Below are 24,906 nucleotides of genomic sequence, written 5' to 3' on the forward strand. Positions count from 1 at the left end.
GCAGTGGCGTGAAATGCTCCGCCCCTTTCCCCGCTTTACTTCCATCTTGAGGATGGTCTGACGCAACGCACACACGCCCTGGCTGCCTGTGGCGTAGTTTCATGGTAGTAGTGTGTGATAACAATGTAATTATTAAAATAGTTACTTTGATATTTCATGAATTGTTACGTTTCACAAAACTACAGTGCATCCGCCATATATTTTCAGTGTAAATGTGTAGCAGATGTAGCTACAAATATGAATAAATATTTTGTAGCCAGAACTTTCTTTGTAGAAGAAATAAGAACCGCTTATTTATTCAGTAATACATTGAGAAAGTTATAGACGGCAGACAGTCAGTTACAAGTACATAACTATATTACGTCACACCATGTAGCTTTGTTGGATAATAGGAACGTAAATTAAATGGTTTAATTTTCTGACGGAGGAACTAAATTGACGGACGGTATCCATGGTAACGAGTTCGATTGGGGAAAGCGCGATTAAACGTTTGTGGCGCTCAACAACATCCGAGCGGCGATGTGTCATTTAAATGAAATCCGATAGGTTTAACATTTTAGGGTTTTGCAAAAAAGGTTTTACATTTTTCATGAAGCGGCCGTGACGTCGTTTTGCGAGTGTTGTACTTTCTCCTCGCGGTGAACACCGACGAGCGACGATGTGTTCATTCAAGTTATCCTTGTTGAAACAAAGTGATGATGGCGCTCATCGAGAATGAATGGGCAACGTGTCAGTGACCCATCAATAGTGTGGAGGCCACCCGCTTTCACATGACTAAGCCGCTTTGACATGACTATTACTACAAACGTATAGAGTCCTCGGTGCACCTCGGTCTCACTGAACATGAAGGCGGTGGACGGCGGAGAGCCAGAGCACCTGGAGGCTCAGCTGGCCACCAAGGAGCGAGAGTGGAAGGAGCTCCAGACACTCAGGGCTCGGCAGCTGGAAAGTTCACTCAAAGATGCGCAGGAGCAGCTGTCCTCCTTAAGGTGCCGTTATGAACAATGCTTTTTATCGATTGACTTGCTTACATTTACATTTAGGGCATTTCGTAGACGGTGCTTTTGTCCAAAGCGACTTACAATAAGTACATTTGTCATAAGGTTCAGCAATATATCACTTCCGGTACAGTAAGCTTGCTTGCTTGCTGGCTGTGTGACCCCACACCCAACAGGGACTGAACTAATTTGCTTTGTTACTGGGTCATATAGAAGACAACCATTACTGTATGGCAAGGTTTTGCTCAGCTTTCATCTTCAATAATAGCTGTTTGATCTTTTTCTTCTTCTTTTTCTCAGTTTGGATAACTTTTTCTTAAAGGCTTCTTCTTCTTCTTCTTCTTCTTCTTCTTCTTCTTCTTCTTCTTCTTCTTCTTCTTCTTCTTCACGGTTTGGATGACTTTATCTTAAAGGTTGGCTCTTCTTCTTCCCCTTCTTCTTCTTCACTGTTTGGATACATAGAGCATAGGCGAAAAACGGTAGGGGATGTCAGTGTGTTAAGGAACAGTGAAGAAGAGTGAAGAACGGTCGTGTTAGGATAAGGATAACCATTCGGATCATGGGCAAAGACCCAAACCTTCTTCAAAGTAGTCAAAGCAAAACCGATATTCTAATGCGACGCGGGACGTTATATACAATGTTGTGTTTGGTCAGGGATGAGGCCAAGTATGAAGTGTTAATCCAGTGACCTGGATAAGCATGTATCTCTGTGTGTGACATGTACGTGAGGAGTGTTGGCTGGCATGTTGTTTCTCCTCAGGCAGCGCTTCAAGCAGCTCAGAGAAGATTTCCAATACAACCTATCTGTGCTGGAGGACAGAGACAGAGAGCTGGAGAGATACGATGCCGAGGCTGCCAAGGCACAGACTGTGGAGAGTGCCAGGTAGTAACACTCATCGAGCCGGGACTATCCACTGCAACACCGTGATCTCATAGGTTCCTATTGGATCGTCCATATCTCAAGTCTATAGCTTTGTTATCCCCATTGATCAAATGCAACCAAATACCCAAATCAATTTGCATGGCTTTGAAAGAGCAGTAGATAAATTAGCCAAAGTGGTGATAATCATTATTTGCAGACCTAGTACATAACGTCTGCCCTAACGTCCAAACATTGGAATAGCAGAACCGTTAAGGAGGGTAGGTCAAAGAGAGGTATGGTTTGAGGTCCTGTGTAAACGGGGCCTGACCTGGTCTTTACTCCGCAGGCTGGAGGAGTTGAGCCAGCTGCGTATCCAGGTAGCCAAGCTGTCGGATCAGAAGGCCAGGGAGACCCAGGAGAGGGGCCAGGAGCTGAGACGCAGCCAGCTGAAGGCCACCGAACACAGGGTGCAGCTGGAGAAGCTGCAGGGGTGAGTTTGGGAGTTAGACTGCAGTTAATTATATTAAAGGATCCACATTCATGTACATTATACGATATAGAAAGGTCAACCCACACAAGAAACGCGTATGGAAAATATGGCATCGATATGGTATTCAACAGGCTTACACAATTCCTAATAGATTCCCTAATCTTTTTGACATGCAAAGCATTTTGGATTTAGATGCAGTATTATTCTATCTTATGATAGAGTGTAGATGTCAGTACAGTGCAGGTGTTGATTAGCATCCATGTACATATTAGATTTGATTAGTTGATTACTTTTCACATTAGGTGAAAGAAAATGTATATTGATATGTTTTGAATACAACCCCCTGCACGTTCCTTGGGTTTCTTGTAAATATTTCAATTATTTTCTTAACTACAAAAGAATGACATTCTCAAATATTTATATTTTGATGACATCCTTTAAAATGGAAACTAACATGGCTTTTACGGTTGCAATCAATAGGAGCAAACAAATTAAGCACATTTATGACCTTAACCAAACCATGAATAATTGACTACCTTGGTAATTTCATTTAGTTCTTGATGGTGGCTGTGGCTAAACATGAGGCTTGAAAGCTTGGGCAGGACTCTTGTAAAGAGTTCACAGATGTAAATCAGTTTGACTATGAGATACATATCTGGGCCCACTAGCATCCCCTGGGTGAGGATAGTGTTTCTTGGTTCACACTCCCACGAAACCTTGACTTGCTGTCTGGTGAATTCCAACATTGCCAGGCCCGGCTTGGACCGCATGTGTAAAAGGAGAAAGGTTGTATACATGCACGTAGAGGCAGGCGCGCATGCACATACACACACAATGAGGGGGGATGTTCTAGTGATGGTGTGTGTGTGTGTGTGTGTGTGTGTGTGTGTGTGTGTGTGTGTGTGTGTGTGTGTGTGTGTGTGTGTGTGTGTGTGTGTGTGTGTGTGTGTGTGTGTGTGTGTGTGTGTGTGTGTGTGTGTGTGTGTGTGTGTTTACGTGTTTACTGCAGCTCCATGGCTGCTGACCTTCAGAAGCAGAGGGAAGACTACGAGGGGATGAAACGCCATTTAGAACGACGCATCAAAGAAGTGGAGGGAGAGCTGGCCCTGCAGAGACAGGTACACGCGCACGCATACACAAACGTACATACAGGTGTACATACACACACAGTGGCGCTGGTGGGTCTGTTGGTTCTGGTGGGTCTGTTGGTTCTTGTGGGGCTGGTGGGGTGGTCTGCCTGGCAGGCCTTTAAATAACTGACAGGCCACCCACGTATTTAGCACAGGGCTAGACCTTTACACTGACCTCTGCCTGACCTGCAAGTGAGTCATTGTGCTGAACTGGCTCACACTGAGTGTGTGTGTGTGCGTGCTGTCGCTGCCTCCTCTGTGAGGAAACGGGAGAAGGCGCAACAAGCAGAGCGATGACTTGACGGGGATTAATCTTGTACTTTTAAGTGTTGGCACTGGTGCTATGATTTGGTGGACAAATAGTGACAGATACTTCACCGCTACCGAAAAGGAACAAAACGCAATGGTCGGATTTATTGGGATCCAATGGACTCATTTTGTTGCAGAGCTGTGTGTGTGTGTAAGCTATGTTTAGGTTCCAATGTTTGCACGACATAAGACTGGGCTTGTAGGATCAATAGGAGTAATGGTACAGATATTAAATTCTGATATTGGAGCTAAGATGATTTGAAAAGGGAATTATATTTTTTATTTAAAATGTTTTTAATTTTTTTTTTATATACAAGACATGCATACAATTGCATACAATCTTGCAGAAAAAAAAATGTGAAATGTGTATAAACAGACACAGACACACTGAGTTTGTAGGCAGGTTTGGTTGTTTTGTGAGTTTTTCTTCCTCTGCGTCTGCAGGAGATGACGGCAGACTTTGACAACGTCCTCCGTCTGAGAGAGCATGAGTTCAACCTGCGAATGGATGAAATGCGCACTGTCTTACTTTCTCACGAAATCAAGGTAAATGTGCATCAGTCAGGTGTGCGTCTGTGTGTGTGTGTGCTTGTGCGAGCACACATGCCTGTATTCACCTCTGCATGTCTCCAGTCTTGCAATGAGCATATTTGTGTTTACGTTGCAGATCGCTATCTAGATTTCAGGTTTGTAATTACATTGAAAAGGTATACTTTGCAATATGCTCTTATGTAATCTCCCCTATATCTCATTCCACTCGTGTGTAGATATGCTTGTAGGGTTTCATTCCTTTGTCTTCATTTAGTGAAATCCAATCAATACCCGACAGTGCAGTGTGTGGCCTATCAATATGTGTGACCTATCTCTGTGACGTTATTTTATGCATGTTTGCCCCCAACCCTGGGCCTTTGTGCAGCTTTACGGGACTACAGACCGTACAATGGATTTGTTAATTTGACTGAATTTGCACAAGGATAACTGGTTGGCTCATAACGTGTCACAGATTGATTTCTGTGATGCTTTGGCGTTTTTCCTCTATGCATCTTGATAAGCAGGCTTTCTAGGTGTTGGTGGAGGGTTTAATTAGGGACTACGGGGTCTAAAACACAAACATCATATAGAATTTAATTATTATATTGTTTCTGATGAATTCCCAACACTTTTTCATGACTTTTGTTTACTGATACATAACAGTTCGACATATTACCACATAATAACATAATGCAGTGAAAAATATGATCTTACTGTAGATGTCGTTTATTATTAGTTAATTACAAGATAACCTTTGCCATATTGTGTAATCAAATGAGGAAGTTCAAGGCTGATGATGAAGGAATGAAAGCCGAATATGATAGCGCCCATGACATGTTACCGTGCTGTGATCCAATTTTAGTCAGACATAAAATTGGCTTCTGGTTTCCGCAGACCCCATCATGAACTGTTTCAAAAGACAGACAAGGACAGACAAACCAAATACATCTATTAACGAGCCGGTGAACCCAATACTGATTTTTATTTTGGTTTTAAACGTGACCATTTGTCTAATATGATCGTCAACATGGTAATTAATGCCATTGTTACTGAAAGAACTCCCCAATTAAGAAAAAAAACACTGTGTACATTCCACTCTCTATGAGCAGCGGCGTATGAGAGAAGGTTTAGCTTTCAGAGCCTTGTAGTATAATGCCACAGAACCACAGAGCTGTTATTTGTTCTCAAAAGGGAAACTCATATCAGCTATTCTGGTTCCAGACAGTCTAATCTCTAACTGAAAGTTGGGAAATCAAGGAGGACATCTTAAGCCTTCTCGTAGGCCAGGCCTCACTCATTCTGGCTCTGGCCAATCTGCAAGCATGGAAGAAACAAAATAGACCTGCATCACCCATAGCATAGCAGTTACTGTTATTCTCTTTGTTAGCTGTCATCTTCGATTATACTTAGATGACAGCTAACACAATGTGTGTGTGTGTGTGTGAGTGAGGACGTGGGAGTCCTATTTAAGAATAGGAATTCACCTTGAGGGCAAACAAGCACCAACACACAACCATAAAATGTTTTAGCAGAAAATAAGAAAGCAAACAGATAATAAATCTAAATTTGAGTGTGTGTGTCTGTCTGTGTGTCTGTGTGTGTGTCTGTGTGTCTGTGTGTCTTTGTGTGTGTGTGTGTGTGTGCCTGTGTGCCTGTGTGCCTGTGTGCCTGTGCATGCCTGCGTGCCGTGGTCCAGGTGAAGCTGCTCTCCAAAGAGACGGAGTACCAGGCCCAGGCCCAGCAGGAGGCCTCTGACGCACTGCAGGCCTCTGAGGGGCTCTGTGGACAGACCCGGGATCAGCTCCGACGCACACACCTGGAGCACGCCGAGACCACCGCTCTCGGGGACAACCGGTACCCTCTGTCTGTCTGTCCGTCTGTTTGGGGGATTTACAATGAGTAAAGAAGTTACTAGTAAACCGTGAATTATAATGTAATGCATTTGATGTGTTGACCATTTTTTGGTACCCAAGGACGCTTTACACACGATAAAGCAAATAAAAAAAAAAGAGAATAACAATTAATAGAAATCACACCTTTCTCATTGTCATGACTCAATTCTCGAAAACAACCAATGTCATGTTTAAAATATACGTGAACTTTGTTGTTGTCTGCAATGGAGGACTCAATGATTGAGGGTCTGTCACAGTATTGTATCTTCCATTAATCTACAGTGGGGTGTGTCTTGTTTGATTGTGTATTAATGTACACCGTTAACTGCAATGTTTGAAGATGGCTCATAACAGTGAAAATATCTAGATGACAACCATGTGTACATGTACCTCGAATAGGATTCGAGGTACATGTACACATGGTTGTGACGCCGTCAACACAGTGATAACACCCAGACATGAGACAACGATTTGTGATCCATGTAATCATATCATTGTATGGGGAGATTGGTACCCATGCTTTACTACTCCTGACTGGATTCGTTTACTAGGATTAAGGAACTGGAGAAACGGCTAACAAGGATGGAGGCCAAACTAGGCAAAGAAAAGGAGGAGCATGTTAAAAAGTAGGTGGAAAAATAATCCAAAACCAGTATCTATGTTAAACGGGAATATACGGTACTAAGAACGCTGAAAAAGACTGTTAACCTATATATCGCACAAATGGTGAACAGTCTTGCGCCTCGACACTTAAGCTAAGAGGGGCCGGGGATCGAACCAGGGACCTTTCGGTTGCAGTACAAACTGCTCTTACCCTTTTGACACCGCTGCCCCGCTGCTGTTGAAGAACGAAGACCACCACTGAGTTAGAAACAAATCCTCCATCGGACGGTTCTCAGGCACCGGGCTCTGGAGCGGGCCCTTCGGGAGCGGGACGGGGCCCTGGCGGCCCAGCAGGAGGCCCTCCGCGTCCAGACGGAGGCAGCGGAGACAGCCGCTGGACAGGCCCGCGCCCAGCTTCAGGACCAGCAGCGGACGCTGGCCGAGCGCGACCAGGCCATCCAGAGGTGAGGCGCTGGGCGGGAGTCCTGGGGCGATTATTCGTCGAATATCATACCAGATCTTTTTGTTTGTTTTTTAAAAATTTAATTCAATGTTTAATGTGGGTTCAAATCTCAGAACATTCAACATCTGAACATCAAATTTTCTTAATCTTGTACATTTCTTTATAACATAATTCTTGAGATGCAACGGTATGGGATTGTGTTTCGATTTTAATATCCAGCGTTAGGGTTCTAGATTCTTTTTATGATTATAATTATTAAAGGTACTGTAGGTACGATTTTATGGTATAATTTGATTGTAACCTGTTAGAAATATCTCTGCATCCCGTCAGCTATAGTGACTCAAACGCTCTGTGAGCATATCTGCTCTGGTGATTGCACCCGCCTCTGTATGAGACCATTTCGATTTTAGACCGTATTAGGGTATCTCTTTCCCCTTTCCTGTAACACTTCATATCCATACATTTTTTTCAGCATTTTTTCTCAACTACAGCAGCTTCAATGAGTATTGTATATGATATATATATATGTATATGAATATGAGTATATGTATTTTAATATTTTCCCTTTTATATTAGTCCTGGTGTGTACACAGCCTCAGCTCTATTGAGTGATGCGATCACTGTGATTACATAAGCTTCTCATGTCATGACAACCCTCTTTTGTGTGTGTGTGTGTGTGTGTGTGTGTGTCAGTCTGTGTATGTGTTTGTGTGTGTGTCTAACTCTGTGTGTATGTGTGCGCGCGTGCGGGTGTCTAACTCTGTGTGTGCCTTTTTACCCAACAGGCTTCACGGAGAGCTGGAGACGGCCCGCTGCAACTGGGACAAATACATCAAGCAGGCCTCAAAAGAGACGGTTGCCAGGGATACGGCGCTGCTGACTGCGCAGGAGACGGAGGCCAGACTGAAGAGCGAGCTGGACAGGAGACGCCAGGAAACAGAGAAGTAATCACTCAACGTCTTATAAATGTACTGGTCCACCTGTGCTTCATGCTCCTCCCACCTGTGTCTTAGGCTCCTCCTCCCAGTGCTACCTGCACCTCCTACCTCTGCTTCAGGCTAATCCTACCTGTGCGTCATGCTCCTCCTACCTGTGATTAAGCTCCTCCTACCTGTGCTAATTGCTCCTCCTACCTGTGCTTCCTTTCCGCCTACCTGCGCTTCATGCTTCTCCTCCCTGTGTCTTTTAGCTCCTTCTCCCTGTGTTTTAGCTCCTCCTACCTGTGTTTTAGCTCCTCCTCCTTGTGTTTTAGCTCCTCCTCCCTGTGTTTTAGCTCCTCTTCCCTGTGTTTTAGCTCCTCTACCTTTTTTTTTTAGCTCCTCCTACCTTTGCTTTTGCTCCTCCTACCTTTGCTTTTGCTCCTCCTACCTTTGCTTTATGCTCCTCCTACCTGTGTTTTAGCTCCTCCTCCCTGTGCTTCATGCTCCTCCCACCTGTGCTTCATGCTCCTCCCACCTGTGCTTCATGCTCCTCCCACCTGTGCTTCATGCTCCTCCTACCTGTGCTTCATGCTCCTCCTACCTGTGCTTCATGCTCCTCCTCCCTGTGCTTTATGCTCCTCCTCCCTGTGCTTCATGCTCCTCCTACCTGTGCCTAAGGCTCCTCCTCCCTGTGCCTAAGGCTCCTCCTCCCTGTGCTTCATGCTCCTCCTACCTGTGCTTCATGCACCACCCACCTGTGCTTCATGCTCCTCCTCCCTGTGCTTCATGCTCCTCCTACCTGTGCTTCATGCTCCTCCTCCCTGTGCTTTATGCTCCTCCTCCCTGTGCTTCATGCTCCTCCTACCTGTGCCTAAGGCTCCTCCTCCCTGTGCCTAAGGCTCCTCCTCCCTGTGCTTCATGCTCCTCCTACCTGTGCTTCATGCACCACCCACCTGTGCTTCATGCTCCTCCTCCCTGTGCTTCATGCTCCTCCTACCTGTGTTTTAGCTCCTCCTCCCTGTGTTTTAGCTCCTCCTCCCTGTGCTTCATGCTCCTCCCTCTCCTCCTGCTAGATTCCAGCAGCAGCTGAGCGCAGGGCTGCAGCGAGAGGAGGCCCTGGAGCAGCGGCGTATCCAGGTGGAGCTGGACTGGCAGCGGCGCTGTGAGGAGACCAAGACCCAGCATTACCTGACCAGCCAGGGCCTCATCCAGGGCCTCACACAGGCCAGGGACCAGGTGAGACACGCACGCACACACACACAGAAACACACACACACACACATAAGAGGGTTGTCACACACACACACACACACACGACAAGAGGATTGTCACACACAACTTACGCAGCAGAGAGACCAGGTCACACCCCCCCACACACACACACACACACACACTGATTTACTCGCAATCCCCACCAATAGGAGACTCTGTGGTTCAGAGACTGTCTCTGATTAGGCAAACTTCAGGCCGGGTGGCATCTGTGCTCATTTTGGTCTCAAATTGTGAGGCAAGGTGTGCAAATGTACCAAAAGTGAAAAAAATGGACGAACGAACAAATGGTTTATTATACACACAGTGAGTGTGATAGGACTGAGAACTGCAGTGTTACTGGGTGAATGTTTCTGATGTCTCTCTCTCTCTCTCTCTCTCTCTCTCTCTCTCTCTCTCTCTGCCAGGCGCAAGCGGAGCTCAAGGAGCGAGGCAGGGAGCTGGAGGAGGCCTCTTTCCTGCTGCAGGCATTACAGGTGAGGAGGTCAGCACACACCGGAAGGAACTACAGCAGGAACTACAAACACGCCAACATGAACCACAAACACACCAACATGAACTAGAAACACCCCAACATGAACCACAAACACGTCAACATGAACCACAAACACGTCAACATGAACTAGAAACACCCCAACATGAACCACAAACACGTCAACATGAACCACAAACACATCAACATGAACTAGAAACACCCCAACATGAACCACAAACACGTCAACATGAACCACAAAAGCGTCAACATGAACTAGAAACACCCCAACATGAACTAAAAAAAACTCTTCATAACCCCCCCCCGTCCCCCGTCCCCCCGTCCCTATATAAGTACAAAGTTGAAGTTGCTGATAGGCATTTATAAAGTGTTGATGGCAGGCCAGTAGCTCAAACTGTTGGTTTGATTCTCACGTAAGGTCACATGACAGACTGCCTTTTGTTGAGTGCGGTGCATTGGCACCGCTACGCGATCTCTTTCTGGCTGATAATTAATCGGCAATATTGCATATTCTCGAAGAAAGTTGTCCAATCCCGGGTTGCTTTAACTCACTTCATTTATTATAAAGTCGTCGGCATGTTTCGGCATGGTAAGTGAAGCTATACGGAGGGAATTGAATCTAACACGTGTGAGAGATACGTGTTAGATTCGGGGGGTGGCGCCTCCCCCGCCACCCCCGGGGGTGGCGGGGGAGGGAGAGCGAGGGGGGGGGGGGGGGGGAAGAGGAGAGAGAGAGAGAGGGGGGGAGGAGAGAGGGAGAGAATGTAACACTGTAGTTGGGCTCCCCGCTGCTCTTGGTTTCTGCAAGACCCAAGATGGCGGACGTCTGGACAAAGGAAACCCACGTCACGAAGACGCGCCGTCTCTTTAACACCACGTGGTTACACTCTACGGCTGCGTTGTATACTAATCAAAATTGCACATTAGATTTTAAATGAACCGGGAGGAATCAATCCAATTTGAACTCCTTTGAACTCCCACCTTGTGCACCGGTTAAAACCATGAATGCCGGGCATCCATCACTGCTTGGGTTGCAAAGGCCTGAAGAGGAAGAACAAATTGAGTACAAATGTGAACATTTACAGATCGTTTAAACTATTAATGTTGGTGAATCAAAAAACATTGATTACAATCTACACAAATATTTGCGTGTTTTGCCGATATCAACTAGGTTAGTGGCTCTCTGCATTTCAGCATCCAGACACACAGACCCTCAAATATACAAACACTTAACTAAATTTACATCTTGGTTTCAACACATGGCTAGGTGTGAGGGTGGGAGGGGGCAAGGGGAAGCAAGAACAATAAGACAAGAACCTCAACCCAACCAACAACAGCGAGGCCACTTGCCTCTCTATTGTTAGTTAAATCGAAGCCCCCGTCCCACCGCTCCCGATCTTCTCCAAGCAATATGAATAAGGAAGGGTAGGGGAAGAGAATGTTTGCAGGGACAAAGGGTGGGGAGGGGGGGATCTGACGACGACCTGTGGACAGGGGGATGGGGGGGGGGGGGGGGTCTGACGACTGGACCTGTGGACAGGGGGATGGGGGGGGGGGGGGGGGGGTGTCTGACTACTGGACCTGTGAAGACTGGGACAAGGGGAGTGGGGGGGTTTCCCGATAGGATCTTCTGGGGAGGGGGGGGGGGGGGTGGAGGGGGAGGGAGAGAGAGGGGGGGGGGGTGGAGAGGGAGAGAGAAGGGGGGGGGGGGGGGAAGAGGAGAGAGAGAGAGAGGGGGGGGAGGAGAGAGGGAGAGAATGTAACACTGTAGTTGGGCTCCCCGCTGCTCTTGGTTTCTGCAAGACCCAAGATGGCGGACGTCTGGACAAAGGAAACCCACGTCACGAAGACGCGCCGTCTCTTTAACACCACGTGGTTACACTCTACGGCTGCTTTGTATACTAATCAAAATTGCACATTCGATTTTAAATGAACCGGGAGGAATCAATCCAATTTGAACTCCTTGGCCAATCCTCCGTTTTAATATGCAACTAAGCTAGATTAACGTTAAAAACCTGACCTTTCCTCACCCCCACCGTAAAGAGTTTGGAAGTTTGTGGCCGGTAATAAATAAACCTTATAGTGGCCCGGCTTAACTTTCACCATTTACAGACAGCATAACACACCGGGGGTCCCTTTGTGCAGGCTACCATTGCCTTATCAAACAGCCAGGAGAGCCCAGGTAAACAGGGGGGTGGGGAGAGGGGGGCGGGGGGGGGGGGGGGTAGAAGAGGGAGAGAGAGAGAGAGGGTGGGGGGGGGTGGGGACTTCACTTGTGTAGGGGGTCAGCGGTCTTTTACCTTAATAATTCATCGTCTTTAATAACAAAATACCAAGATGTATTCTAAACACGTGCTGAGCGACTCCCAGTTGATCAATAGGCCTAACCCCTGTCCAAGAGAGCTACCGGGAGTTTCTGAAGTCAATGTGGGTCTGTAGGCTGTTATGATCTGATCAGCGCGGTCCGGAAGTAGTGGGGGGAGCCGATGTGAGATAATCTTCGGTATTTTCTCGCCTGGTCTGTGATGCTGCCTTCTGTGGCTAAAGTATTTATTGCAGCCTTCAGTAAGGTCTTGCTCCCCTTGTGGCTATGTATGGTATTTACGGCTTATATGTTTGGTCTTGCTTCATTGGGTCCATGTGTGGGTAGCTTAGATTCTTAAAATACGTAACAGCAACAATAAGTGGCTTTAAATAGAAAACCGGAACACACACACACACTCATAAGTACAAACACACACACACACACACACACACACACACACACACACACACACACACACACACACACACACACACACACACACACACACACACACACACACACACACACACACACACACACACACACACACACACACACACAAACTCGTATGTACTCACGCACACACTCTTATGTACACACACATCATACACACTCTTATGGACGTACACACATTCACTCACACAAACACACTCATGTACTCACACACACTCATATGTACTCACACACACTCATATATATACACTCACACACCCTTATATGTAGACACAGACACACACACACTCGTATATATACACACACACTCATATGTACACACACACACACCCTCGCTCTGTTTCAATCCATCCTTTCCCCGTGGCAAGTGCCCCGTCACGGGACGGGGCACTTGAAGTGTGTCCCTGATCGTTCCTAGAATAACTGCACACGTGTTCCCCCGGCCCTCCTTGCGCATGTCGTACCTTCACTGGACAGTGCTAATCTGGTTGTAATGGGCGAGAACATGAGCTGAGACTGAAGCGACCCCTGGAAGCTATGACTGTAAGGTAGTGAGTCTAACACGAGGAGGCTTCAGCCAGCAGACCGGAACCTGAGGAGGATTTCTGTCCTGAATGTAGCTGTACTGTAATACTGTAATATTACAGTACAGAGTACTGTAATATTACAGTACAGAGTACTGGCCTGGGCATAAGCCACAACCACTGTGAAAATGACTGCAAATAATGTGTTTGTTGGAGAATAATTCATGCCACATTCAATCCCGGTTGCAATTGTTCCCCCCCCTGAGAAACACAGCGGCTACACTTCGCTTGGTTTTGTCTGTTGTGATGGAGATGCATTAGCTGCTGATCTATTTTGATTATTATTAGAGTTGTTATTAAGTTAAGAGGTATTGGTACTAGCCTCTGTGTGCGTCAACATCCTGGATCGGTTTCGTCCCTAATGGCTGAGCTGGCTCTTTCTGGCTCATACGCCTCTTTTCATTATCCTGGTCCCGATCGATATGAATCCTACTTAATTATACTTCTATAAAAGCCCTCTGAGCTCTCCAGGAAACATATCCTGTCTTGTATATTGTTTCACGGCAAGAGTTCAAGCTTATTTCGTAGTCCACATTATGTATTACATGCTATTCATTTTATTAGGTTGGCTAAGATTGGAGAGTTTTCCTCCAAATTTGTTTTCAATGTCACTCGCCCCACCTAGTGTTCAAGAATGCAAACGCCACCACGTGTGTTAACCAAGGTGGACGGTTTGATAGCAGTACTTTTAATAGTTTTTTAGGATTGGTATCGTAACTGCAACCCCAGCTGTAGTAAACCAACCAGCATGGCCAGGTTCTTGATTCACAACAAGCAAATTAGCCAACCGGCTAGATACCTTCTATGCAACGCTTCTACACACATTGGATTGGATTGGATTGGATTCACTTTATTGTCATTGTGCAGAGTACAACGAAATGAGGTTTTGTGACCAACCAGAAGTGCCAAAGAGCAGTAAAGTGCAGTTTGTACATGAATTATACAGTATCAGAGCAGCATAGAGGTACAATAAGTGCAGTATATATAAATATAATATAATAAAATAAATAGAGTACTATGGGTGTTGAAACAGGGGATATGTACATTCAAGTAGAGGGATAATTGTTCAGTGAACTAGTATGGATTAGTGCAAATGATGGCATTCACTGTGATAATTATGTATGTTATAATGTGCGCTGCGTTGTCCATGACAAATAAACTAAAAAATAAAAAAAGTATCAAACACATTAGCAAGCTTTCTGACTTCACGCCACTTCCATGGGAGTGTAGTAAGAGACGGTCCCACATCCAGAGGGGACTCTACAGTGGCCCCCCTTCACCCGCGCGGTGCTGTCTGTCCCTGGCAGGGTGCCCCCGGTCCAGTAGGGTCGGAGCTGGTCTCCCGCCTGCAGGAGCAGAACAGCAGCCTGAGGGCCGTGGTGGCCCAGATGAGGATGGACATGGAGGGCCTCGGTGGGGCCCCTCTTCCTCGGCCAGCCACCACCGCGAGGACCCAGGCAGAGCCCGGAGCGTCGTCCGAGCACACGGCGCCCCCTACTGGAGGAACGGACGCGACCAGGCCAGAAGGTGCGTTTGCGTATGTAGCCTTTTTCCAGGAAGAAGCACAGAAAACACTGTCAGAGGATTTTTTATATAGGTTTTATATAATTAAATCATTTATCCTTTGTAACTTTTTGTCAAACCGTGGTATGTTCAATAAAGTACACACACAGGATACAGAACAAATAATTACCCAGGTACTACACGTCGTTTCACTGGTTGTAAAACATCCACCCGGTGACTGCATGTTGCTTGCGTGAGGTCTGCAGGCACGCCAGAGTACACGTGTGCGCTCGAGCAGGAAGTGGCTGAACTGAAGAGGCGCTGCAGGCAGCTGGAAGAGCAGCTATCGGGCGCCACCACCACACCAGAGACGCCAACGCTGCGGCGGGCCCCTGTGGCCCCTGTGGCCCCCGAGAACACGTACATGCAGAACCACATTCGCTCGCTCAATGAAACCATCGGTAGGTCCTCGGAAGCTGACACCTCAAGATTCATAACAACTCACATCTGTAAGCGATTGTCTTTTTGTGTTGTGTGTCTTTTGTTGTGTATAGTGCCGGCGCTTATATAAATGTTCTTGGGTTAAAGATAGGGGAATACTATAGAACTCAACATTGAGCACCCCCTTTTTTGAACAGCTGCAGGGGCTCAATGGTGAATTTCTCATTCATTCACTCCCACTGACATTTCAGACAATCCATTAAAAAAAATATGCATAAAGAGAAGATCTAAGCATTAACCAGACGTAACGGTCCGGCAGTCTGATTTTCCTGTGTGTGTGTGTGTGTGTGTGTGTGTGTGTGTGTGTGTGTGTGTGTGTGTGTGTGTGTGTGTGTGTGTGTGTGTGTGTGTGTGTGTGTGTGTGTGTGTGTGTGTGTGTGTGTGTGTGTGTGTGTGTGTGTGTGTGTGTTCCTTCCTCCACAACCCCACACCAGAATCCTGGGTTTCATCTACCAATCGAATTTCTGCTTTGACAAGCAAATTGCTGCTGTGGTCAAGAGCAGTTTTTACCAGCACAGGGTCATTGCTAAGATGAAACCCCATTTATCATTTCACAATCTGGAAAAAAGTAATACACGCCTTCATTACATCATGGCTGGATAACTGCAACTCCCTTTACCTAGGATTCCCTCAATCACTCCTCTCTCGCCTTCAGCTGGTCCAGAGCTCTGCAGCAAGGCTGCTGACTGGATCCAGAGAGCGGGATCATATAACCCCCATCCTAGCTTCCCTCCACTGGTTGCCCATCCAGCACAGAATTCATTTTAAAACCCCACTTATGGTTTTTAAAGCCCTAAATGGCCTGGCCCCGCCCGACATCAGCACCCAGGTCCCTTAGATCATGTAGTATGGGTCTCCTGCACGTTCCACGCACTAGGTTAAAACAGAGGGGCGACAGGGCTTTTGCTGTGGCTGCCCCCCCGCCTTCAATTAGAGACGCTCCTTCCGTCACCATTTTTAAATCTAGGCTCAAAGCACACCTCTTCTCCCTGGCCTTTCCTCCCCTGTTGGGATACGTTGTTTATTTTTATGTTTTTCATGTACTGTCTATGTATGTGGTATGTGTTCTTTTATATGCCTCTTTGCACCATGTACGGCACTTTGGCCAGTGAAAACTGTTGTTAAATGTGCCTTATAAATAAATTGTACTTACTAACTTACTTACTTTCTTCCTTCCTCCAAGGTGTTCTGCGTTTGGAGAAGGTAGCGAGCGGAGCGGCGCAGAAGAAGCAGGAGGTGAGGATAGCCCACCTGGAGTCGGCCATCGCCGGCCTCACGCAGCAGGTAGCTACCGCCTCTTGCGCAGGGGATGACAAAAACGATCAGGGTTCGCAAAACTCCTCAGGTTTCCCTTTGTCCCTCTAGGGCTATGCTGAGCAGGCAGAGGGGGGAGGGCTACGTCTGGAACTGGCCAATCAGAAGTCTAAATGGGCCTCGACAGAGTCCGGTCTCAGGCAGCGTCTGGCTGCAGTAGAGATGGAGCTGGAGGGGGAGAGAAAAGAGAAGGAGGAGTACCAGAAAGGAAACATTCTTCACAACCTGGACACCGTCGCTCTGAGGAACCAGGTCAATAATATTTAATCTTCATGTTGAGTGAATTATAATATATTATATTCAGAATTGTAACAAATTACACAAAATGCTGCGTACCCTGGCTTATCAGACAAAGTAATGTTTCTGTTTCATGGGCCAAAGGGTGAGGATGAGGATGTGAAGCAGGCTGTGTAGACTGAAATGCATTCATTCATTATATTCAGACACACACATGCACATTCTTTAGAGTAGTCAGTAGCTTATTGAGTTCCATTCCATTTTTGGCTTAGTTTTATGATTTTGGTCACATGATTCGTATGTTATAAGCATGTATTTCAAATGTCCACAGACTCCTCTCCTTCTACTGTGTTTTGACCACAGGTGTCGGCTCTAAAGTTGGACATTGCTAGTAGGAGGGACCCCATAGTGTGCGAACAGGTAACAGAATCACCATACTCATGGGTCTAAAGTATAATTCAAAACTTGTAGCACATAGATGGGAAGCTAGAGGTTGATGTACAATGCATGACTCACGATAGTAGAGTTAGTTCCTAGAACGGGATTATTACAGATCTCTATAGTGTCACGTAAATTCTTTATATTCCTATTCATGATCCGGTAATCATTCTCCATTCCTCGTCATAAAATTCCATCCATTCTTTTCCCTGATCTGACTCATGGACAGAACCGTTTTTGCCCGTGTGAAAACGATCAGAGCCATGTTTATCTAACAACAACTGCGTTGCCCACTACCTCACTGTCTGTCCCTTCCGGGTCCTCCTCTTCTAGAGTGAGATGGTGGGACAGCTCCGGGAGGAGAACCTGGCCCTGCGACGGCAGCCCGCCTCCCCGGGGGGTCTGGGGCCTGGGGCGGGGTGCGTCTGCGGCGGCGGCGGCGACGGCCCCCTGCAGGCCAAGCTGAGGCAGGCGGTGCGTTACATCGCCAGGCTGAGCCGGGACAAGCAGCAGCTCATCGCCATGGGTAACGGGCTCCGTGCCCAGCTCCAAACATCTGGACCAGAGGGTACGATACTCTACACACACCTTGCTCCAACATCTGGATTCAACTAGACCGTACTCCAACATCTGGACTAGACGCTTAGGGCTGCAAAATAATGACAATCTCGATAATCACATTGATAATTGTGATTATACATTGTGATGATTACCATTGTTTACCACTATTCACTGGTTTTCCCAGATTATCAATTCAATTCATAACCTGGGGGGCCCACTGTATATAAAACAACTATAATAAGAGCAATTGCTGAGTTGTAACTGTTCATATTTTTTTGTTGCCTTTCACGATAAGCTTATTGCAGGGGCCAGAATGGTATTATTTAACTCCTGATATGGAATCATGATTTCCCTATGAAGAGACCTGTAACTTACCGTTTGGGACTCCCAACACAGAGGTCCCGGGCTCTGCCAGAGCACCAGAGACCCCAGCTGGGGAGAGAGACAGGGGGCAGCCGGACCACCACCTGTCCACCCTGGAGAAGCTACAGTACCAGCTCACCACACAGGTGATACCCCAGCCCAACAATCACCTCGGAGAGCGTCCTCTAGTGCCCTCTGGTGGTCAAATTAAAATCCATCGATCCCTATATCCGGAGCTCGGATCAGAATGATCTCTCTCCAATCCGAGTCTTGGAGTGTTTTCATCAAAGTATTGTTTGGTTGAACTCATAACAGGGTTTTCCTTAAGTTTAATTTGATCAATTATTCGGTGTAGCAGCGCTTTGCATTATGCAGACTTCAAGGCTTATCTTTGTACTGCAAATAAATCTCTTTGTTTGCATAAGATATACATTTCATCAATGTTATTATCTGTAAAAAAAAATATTTCTACATCTCCACCCTTGCACAAATTTCTGTCGACTCTCCTGGGTCGTGCTTGTGCTCTATGACCACCAGGGGGCACTGTGTACTGAAGTATGAGTGTGCTTGCATGTGTGTGTGCCAAACAGGAGCTACAGTACGCTCAGAGGGCGCAGGGGGTGCCCATCGTCACGGTGAGAACGCTCCTGTCTGAAAGCGACAGTGGGAGTCAAAAAGGTGCTGCCAACCCCTGGGTTCAGGGACGCAAGGAAACAGCCAGGAGAGAGGTGACTGACTCTGAGTAACGCGTCAGTCTGACAAGAGCCCAGACTTCTGTGACTCCCTTACAGACCCATTTTCCTTCCTACTCTAAATGGGAATTAAAAGGCAAAGCATTGCATGATGATGGTCGCGTCAATCATTGTGTTTATCATAACGAAAAAAAAAAAAGCCAACCATGAACCAGAACTACAGTTGAGTGTACAATAATAGGCATATATGTATAAAACATTTTGTGAGTGTCCCATCTTTGGTGTCTGCTGCTCCTTTTTAGATGTCGAGTAGTATGGACAGGCCTCCGGATCACCGAGACACCGGACCCCAGCCGCGCTCCAGCTCCTCAGGCCCCCTGATGTCGTCGGTAGCGACGGAGGGATCTCTGAGTGAGATGTGGCAGATGCTGGACCGGGACCTCAGCCCCTCGCTGCTCACTGAAGGTACCTGGTGGTCAGACGCTCACCTGGTGCTCGGACGCTCGCCTGGTGCTCGGACGCTCGCCTGGTGCTCGGACGCTCGCCTGGTGCTCGGTCGCTCACCTGGTGCTCGGACGCTCACCTGGTGCTCGGTCGCTCACCTGGTGCTCAGACGCTCACCTGGTGCTCAACTCCTCACCTGTCTGCCCACATCCTTGTTCAATTACTGGTTTTCATTCCAAACATGATTTTCTAATATTTTTCTTATATATATTGTGTATATAGATACATCTATATAGATAGATGTATCTCTAGATATATCTATCTAGATATATCTATATACTATATATCTATATATAGATATATCGATATATACTGTATATATGTATTTTTTTTCTCAGTAGATATTATTATATATTATATATTAATATTATATATTCATTATATATCATTTAACATTTATATGTTTTGTTTCAACATTGCCCCAGCCCGATGTCAAAGGGACATTTTTCATATTATCAAATTAATCGTTTGTGTCTAACCCCCTCAGAACATTGTGAAGTAAAGAAGGTCAAGGTATTTTTATTCTGAGATGCCAAATACCCATGATGGTCGCCTAATGTGTGTGTGGTTGCACACACCATGTCAGAGTCTAAAAGATGACCTTCTGGGGAACACTTTCCCAACCAGATCAGAACGGGGATCAATGACAACCGTTTCACGACTCCTGAAAGGAAAAAACCCTACTATTGACCTACTTCTTTATAGAGGAGCCCGTTGGGCCTTTGTAGCTGAACGTCCTCTCATCTAGAAGAAGCAGGACTGGATTTGGAGTCTTGCTAAAGAGTGGAAATCCAGCCCAGAATAAGGAAGCCTGGCCCATGCAGCTAGTTAAAAATTACACCCTAACTCCCAACTTTACTATTTATAAGATACAACAGTATTGCTGTTTTGATAATCAATAGTATTTACAGATGCGTCATTTTATTTATTTATCTCTAAGATCACTTTGGAAAGGTGGAGCAGTTATGTTTTAACCTACAGTTGGAGTGTGTGTTTGAGCGAAGGCCGGTCAGTGACTCTTTCTGCAAGCTGCCAGGTCAACTACAAGGTCGGCGGGTTGGAGCATCGCCAGGTGATAGTTAACTGGTCAGGGTGTTAGGTGTCATCTTTGACTAATTGGGGCATTGCTAGGTGATGGTTGATTGGTTGGGTTGTGGCTAGTTCATTGTTGGCTGGTTGGGGCGTGGCCAGGTCATTGTTGGCTGGTTGGGGCGTGGCAAGGTGATAGTGGGCTTGTAAGGGTGTTTTCAGGTGATCTTTGAGCTGGTTGGGGCATCACTAGGTGATCTGTGGCTGTTTGGGGCATCACTAGCTGACCTTGGACTGGTTAGGGCATCACGAGGAGGAGATCTTTGAGCTGGTTGGGGAAGTGCCCAGGATATAGAGGGTTGGTTGGGGGCGTGGTCAAGTGATATGTACTCTCTTGATTCTTGTAATTTCTTGGTTGTATCTTCATGGTTTCATGCACTTATTGTAAGTCGCCTAGGATAAAAGTGTCAGCTTAATGAATGTTATGTAGCAAGGTAAGTCTCTGTGATTAAGGGATGCAGGGATGTTAAAGTGCTTTTTAGAGAGGGGAAGCTTCTCACACACTCGTGTTCATTTGATCTCCACTGTAGGTGAAGCAGAGCTGGACAGGCCAGCCTTCCCAGTTCCTGCTGGGCCTGTTGGCTCAGATTCCCAGTTGAGGCTGCAGGGCATCAAGGTGACGAGCAAGAGCGTGGCCCCATTTCCCGACAGGAGCAGGCCCGGGAAAACCACTTCCCATCAAGCCAAGACCAGCAAGACGGCTGGAGCCACCACCACCAACAGGGCCAGTAGAATAAGGAACTACAACGTCAAAGACTGAAGCTTGGGCTTGGTTGTGTGTGTTGGTGTTAATCAGCTGGTTAACATGGGTTGACCGTGACCAAATGGACATTACATGTTAGGCAGCTGACACAGCTTTGGACCTGTGGAAGAATCTGGCTCGCTGGTCATCTTTAGTCCAGGAGAGGAAAAAGAATGCCAGCAATCATGCCGCACGGTAATCCTGCCTTTTAATATGTTTCAGGACAAAGTAATGAATGTTTCTTTCTGTAGCTCTGTACGTGTACCATTTGTATTAATTTGAAACGGTAGAATCAAAATGTTTGATTGGCGGAATCAGAAGAGGCTACAAGTACCTTCACTAAAGAATAAATACTTAATTACACATGTACAGTGGAAAGCGCACATTATTACATTGACGTTTTGCAATATTTAGGTGAAGGGATTTTTGACAGCACAATACTTTGATAACACTTCGGAAATGTTCCTTCTACCTGCCCTTCCCACCAGCATATTGAGTCTCTTCCTGTCCCTTTCAGAGAAACCACGACCACAACAGACTACTGAATAAAAAAGCGAGGAGTGCTGTAGTACAAAGTGAAGTTGAAAATATTTTTTAATAAAGCTACATAGACTAAGACATAAAGAAACGTTAATTTGCTTAAATCAAGTGAAGGGGTTTGAACCAAAGTTCAAAACTCTAAATAGAGTAAACAATGTAAACATGCACACCATTTAGGAAAATTTAAATGGTTAGAAACAAATTAAGTGACCGAATGAAAAGCGCAAAGCATTGCTAAAAATTCCAGAAATGTAAAATGAATTGAACTGCAGAATCTTAAAGGTCAAATGTATTGCGTGTGTGTGTGTGTGTGTGTGTGTGTGTGTGTGTGTGTGTGTGTGTGTGTGTGTGTGTGTGTGTGTGTGTGTGTGTGTGTGTGTGTGTGTGTGTGTGTGTCTTTAAGAGAATAGCGATATAGGAAGGAGATAGGTCTCAAAGTGTGTAGAGAATAAATAGGAAGGAAAGAAAGAAGAAAACCTTTGACACATTGGAACAACAGTGGCATAGAAAGTCCTTATCAGTGAAACACACCTCACAAGAACCCCAAACATTTGAACACTCCTTCTATGGGTTCAGAACAGTCTCATTAATAATGAATGCACAGAGAAGGCTTCCAAATGTATTTTGTGATTTATAGATAAATTACTCTCTTCTCACAAATACTTTTCAATGCACACACAAATGGATATTATCAGTATGTATAAATGTAAAATAAATCCCTAAACAAAAATAAGTTTCACAAACACATTTCTGCTCCACAGACAAATGCGTCTTGTTCTAAATAAATGCATAAAGGGAGGCATCCATCAGATGCCTCCCTGGTTTTCAGCCAATCACATGACTGGAGTGACTGGGTTTTTAGATTGGCGGTGCCGTTAAAGTACTATTAATAATCGTTTACTACTTTAGTGGCACCGACAATCCCAAAACCCAGTCGAAACTAGATGAAAAAAGTGTGTAGCTCAAAACGTGACGCAGCTTTTACTACTACGCCACCCAGAGATTGTTATGTACCATCATTCGTGAGAAGAGAGTCATTTATATATAAATCACAAAATACATTTGTGAATCCTTCTCTATGCATTCATTATTAATGCGGCTTTTCTCCTAGCAACTTGCTAGGCAACGTCCCAGACACACATTGACAGTCCTATTACTTTTTCACATGCGCCACAAAGGTTTTGTTTCTGGGACGGCTGTGACATTTTAGGAAGGTCGGCGGGGGGGGGGAGACGGGGAAGACGGGGGAGACGGGGCTTCAAACTAAACCCAGGAAGTTATTCCCTGCAAAGTTTTTGAAGTTTAGAAAACTGTGTTTGGCAATCGAATAGAAAATAACTTTCACTCCTCCAGGTTATTGACTCTGGCCCCCCCCCCCCCCCCCTGTGCTATGCTCACACCAGACCCCTCCTGCCCCCAGTGAGGGGGGCTTCTCCCGAGGGGCCGCCGGTTTTACAACATGGTAATGAGGAGGCTTCTCTGGCTGTTGCCCAGCAACACGCTACAAGTTGCCCAGGAGCTCACAGAGGGTCGCAGAGACAATGACACACGGGGCCATAACTCCTGATAGTCCAGAGCAGGGGACCATCAGGGGGGGGGGGGGGGGGTAGAAACACAGAGGAGGGGGGCTGGGCTGCAGGCCGTGGGACGGGCTGAGGCGTTAAGGGTGAGCCTGAAGGGGTGAGGACTGTCCCACGCTGAGGGAGAGGAGAGAAGCGAGGCGACGGCGAGGCACTGAGCTGCCCTCTGAGGTCCTCTCTCCACCAGACCAGCTCTGGGTGTGTGTTGAGGCAGACGGCAGCAGTGTGAGGGGCGCTCACCCACCAATGGCTCCTCATAGATGGGCTTTGCTCTGGACGCTGAGCGCGGTCTGGACCAGCGCTGCCGGAGGTGAGGTGTGTGACTGTGCGTGTGTGTGTGTGCGTGTGTGTGTGTTACAAAAAACAAACTGTTTGTTTGTGCATTAAGGCTGTTTGAGAATAACGAAAAACACCAGCTTTTGGTTGTTCTTGAAGTCTGAACCATTTCGGATTCTTACCATTAAGATAGCCCGTCCTCCAGTCTCGGTGTCATGATTCTGTTCCAGAAACACTTCCTTGTCCAGAAGGCGCTCAGATAGACCAGATGGGCCAGCGGTGCTACTGGCTCTCTGGGTCTGGGTGCACCTGGTCCGAGGCTCACCAGGTCTGCAGGGAGACCGGGTCAGGGGGTCTGGCGGCGGTGGAGGGACCCCAGCTCCAGCGCTTCATCCAGCACTCCTTCCCCGTGTGAGTCTGAGCCCCCGCGCTTAGGGCCATGGGAAGCGTGTTGTTTAGAAAAAAAAACATTTACCTGGGACCTCTGTTTTTTCTATTATATTTATTTTTATTTATAAAATAATAAATTATTATATATTATTTAAATTATAAATGTATTATATTAAGCCAGGGTTAGTGGTGTGTGTGTGTGTGTGTGTGTGTGTGTGTGTGTGTGTGTGTGTGTGTGTGTGTGTGTGTGTGTGTGTGTGTGTGTGTGTGGCCTGCTTGTTGCTTGTGCAGCCCTGTAATTGTGATTAAGGACGTTACAAAACAAATATATATTTCGTTGTCCAATTCTCTTCCACTTCTGTGTATTGGTCCTCGTCTTCCGGTGACGGAACAGGAAGTCCAGTGTGTGGGTGTGGCTCAGGGGGGCGGGGCCTGAGGGCTCCCCGGGTCCCGGGGGTACGGCGTCGGAGGGCGTCGGCCTCTGCCCTCAGATGGCCCTGGGGTCCCCAGGGCAGCGCCGGAGGACCGGGTGCAGCGAGCGGCACGCCGTCCTCTGTGAGGGAGACGTGAACGGTACAGTCTGCTCAGACCTCTAGTGTTCAGAGTTCAGAGGTCACCTGGATGCTGCATAGCCTCCCCCCCCCCGCACACCCCCCCCCCCCCCCCCCCCCCCCCCCCCCACACCCTTCTTATGCACCTATTGTATGTTGTACGTCGTGGCACATAAAAATAGTACTTAGCATTGTGTAGCATCTTATCCTTACTATCTCTGTGGTACACGGGGAATGGGTTAACCTAGTGATGGTTAGTGCTTGGCACTTGTTTCTATCAACATCCTTACTGTAGCGACAGAGATATACTGTATTGCTGTTTC

The 24,906-nt window shown here is 46.6% G+C and overlaps 2 protein-coding genes across 2 annotated transcripts in view; both read left to right on the forward strand.

Moving 5' to 3' along the window:
- Positions 1-27: 27 nt before the first annotated feature.
- Positions 28-21,613, forward strand: ccdc57 (coiled-coil domain containing 57). Its single transcript, XM_060036581.1, has 21 exons — positions 28-989; positions 1,759-1,881; positions 2,207-2,350; positions 3,360-3,468; positions 4,234-4,335; positions 6,017-6,174; positions 6,764-6,838; positions 7,112-7,279; positions 8,064-8,222; positions 9,272-9,434; positions 9,875-9,943; positions 14,469-14,829; positions 15,072-15,266; positions 16,490-16,590; positions 16,672-16,872; positions 17,221-17,277; positions 17,629-17,863; positions 18,217-18,365; positions 18,810-18,947; positions 19,214-19,376; positions 21,035-21,613. Exons 1-21 carry the CDS (start codon positions 844-846, stop codon positions 21,262-21,264), a joined length of 3,246 nt encoding a protein of 1,081 aa, XP_059892564.1. The 5' UTR covers positions 28-843; the 3' UTR covers positions 21,265-21,613.
- A 2,581-nt stretch (positions 21,614-24,194) lies between these two features.
- The window catches only part of pkd1b (polycystic kidney disease 1b), a 37,492-nt gene continuing 36,780 nt past the window's right edge, over positions 24,195-24,906 (forward strand). Inside the window, exons 1-2 of the mRNA XM_060037234.1 lie at positions 24,195-24,214; positions 24,427-24,561. Coding sequence (XP_059893217.1) covers positions 24,195-24,214; positions 24,427-24,561 — 155 coding nt within the window. The remainder of the gene's footprint in view (positions 24,215-24,426; positions 24,562-24,906) is intronic.

Source organism: Gadus macrocephalus, chromosome 18, assembly GCF_031168955.1.
Source record: "Gadus macrocephalus chromosome 18, ASM3116895v1".
Classification (NCBI taxonomy): Eukaryota; Metazoa; Chordata; class Actinopteri; order Gadiformes; family Gadidae; genus Gadus; species Gadus macrocephalus.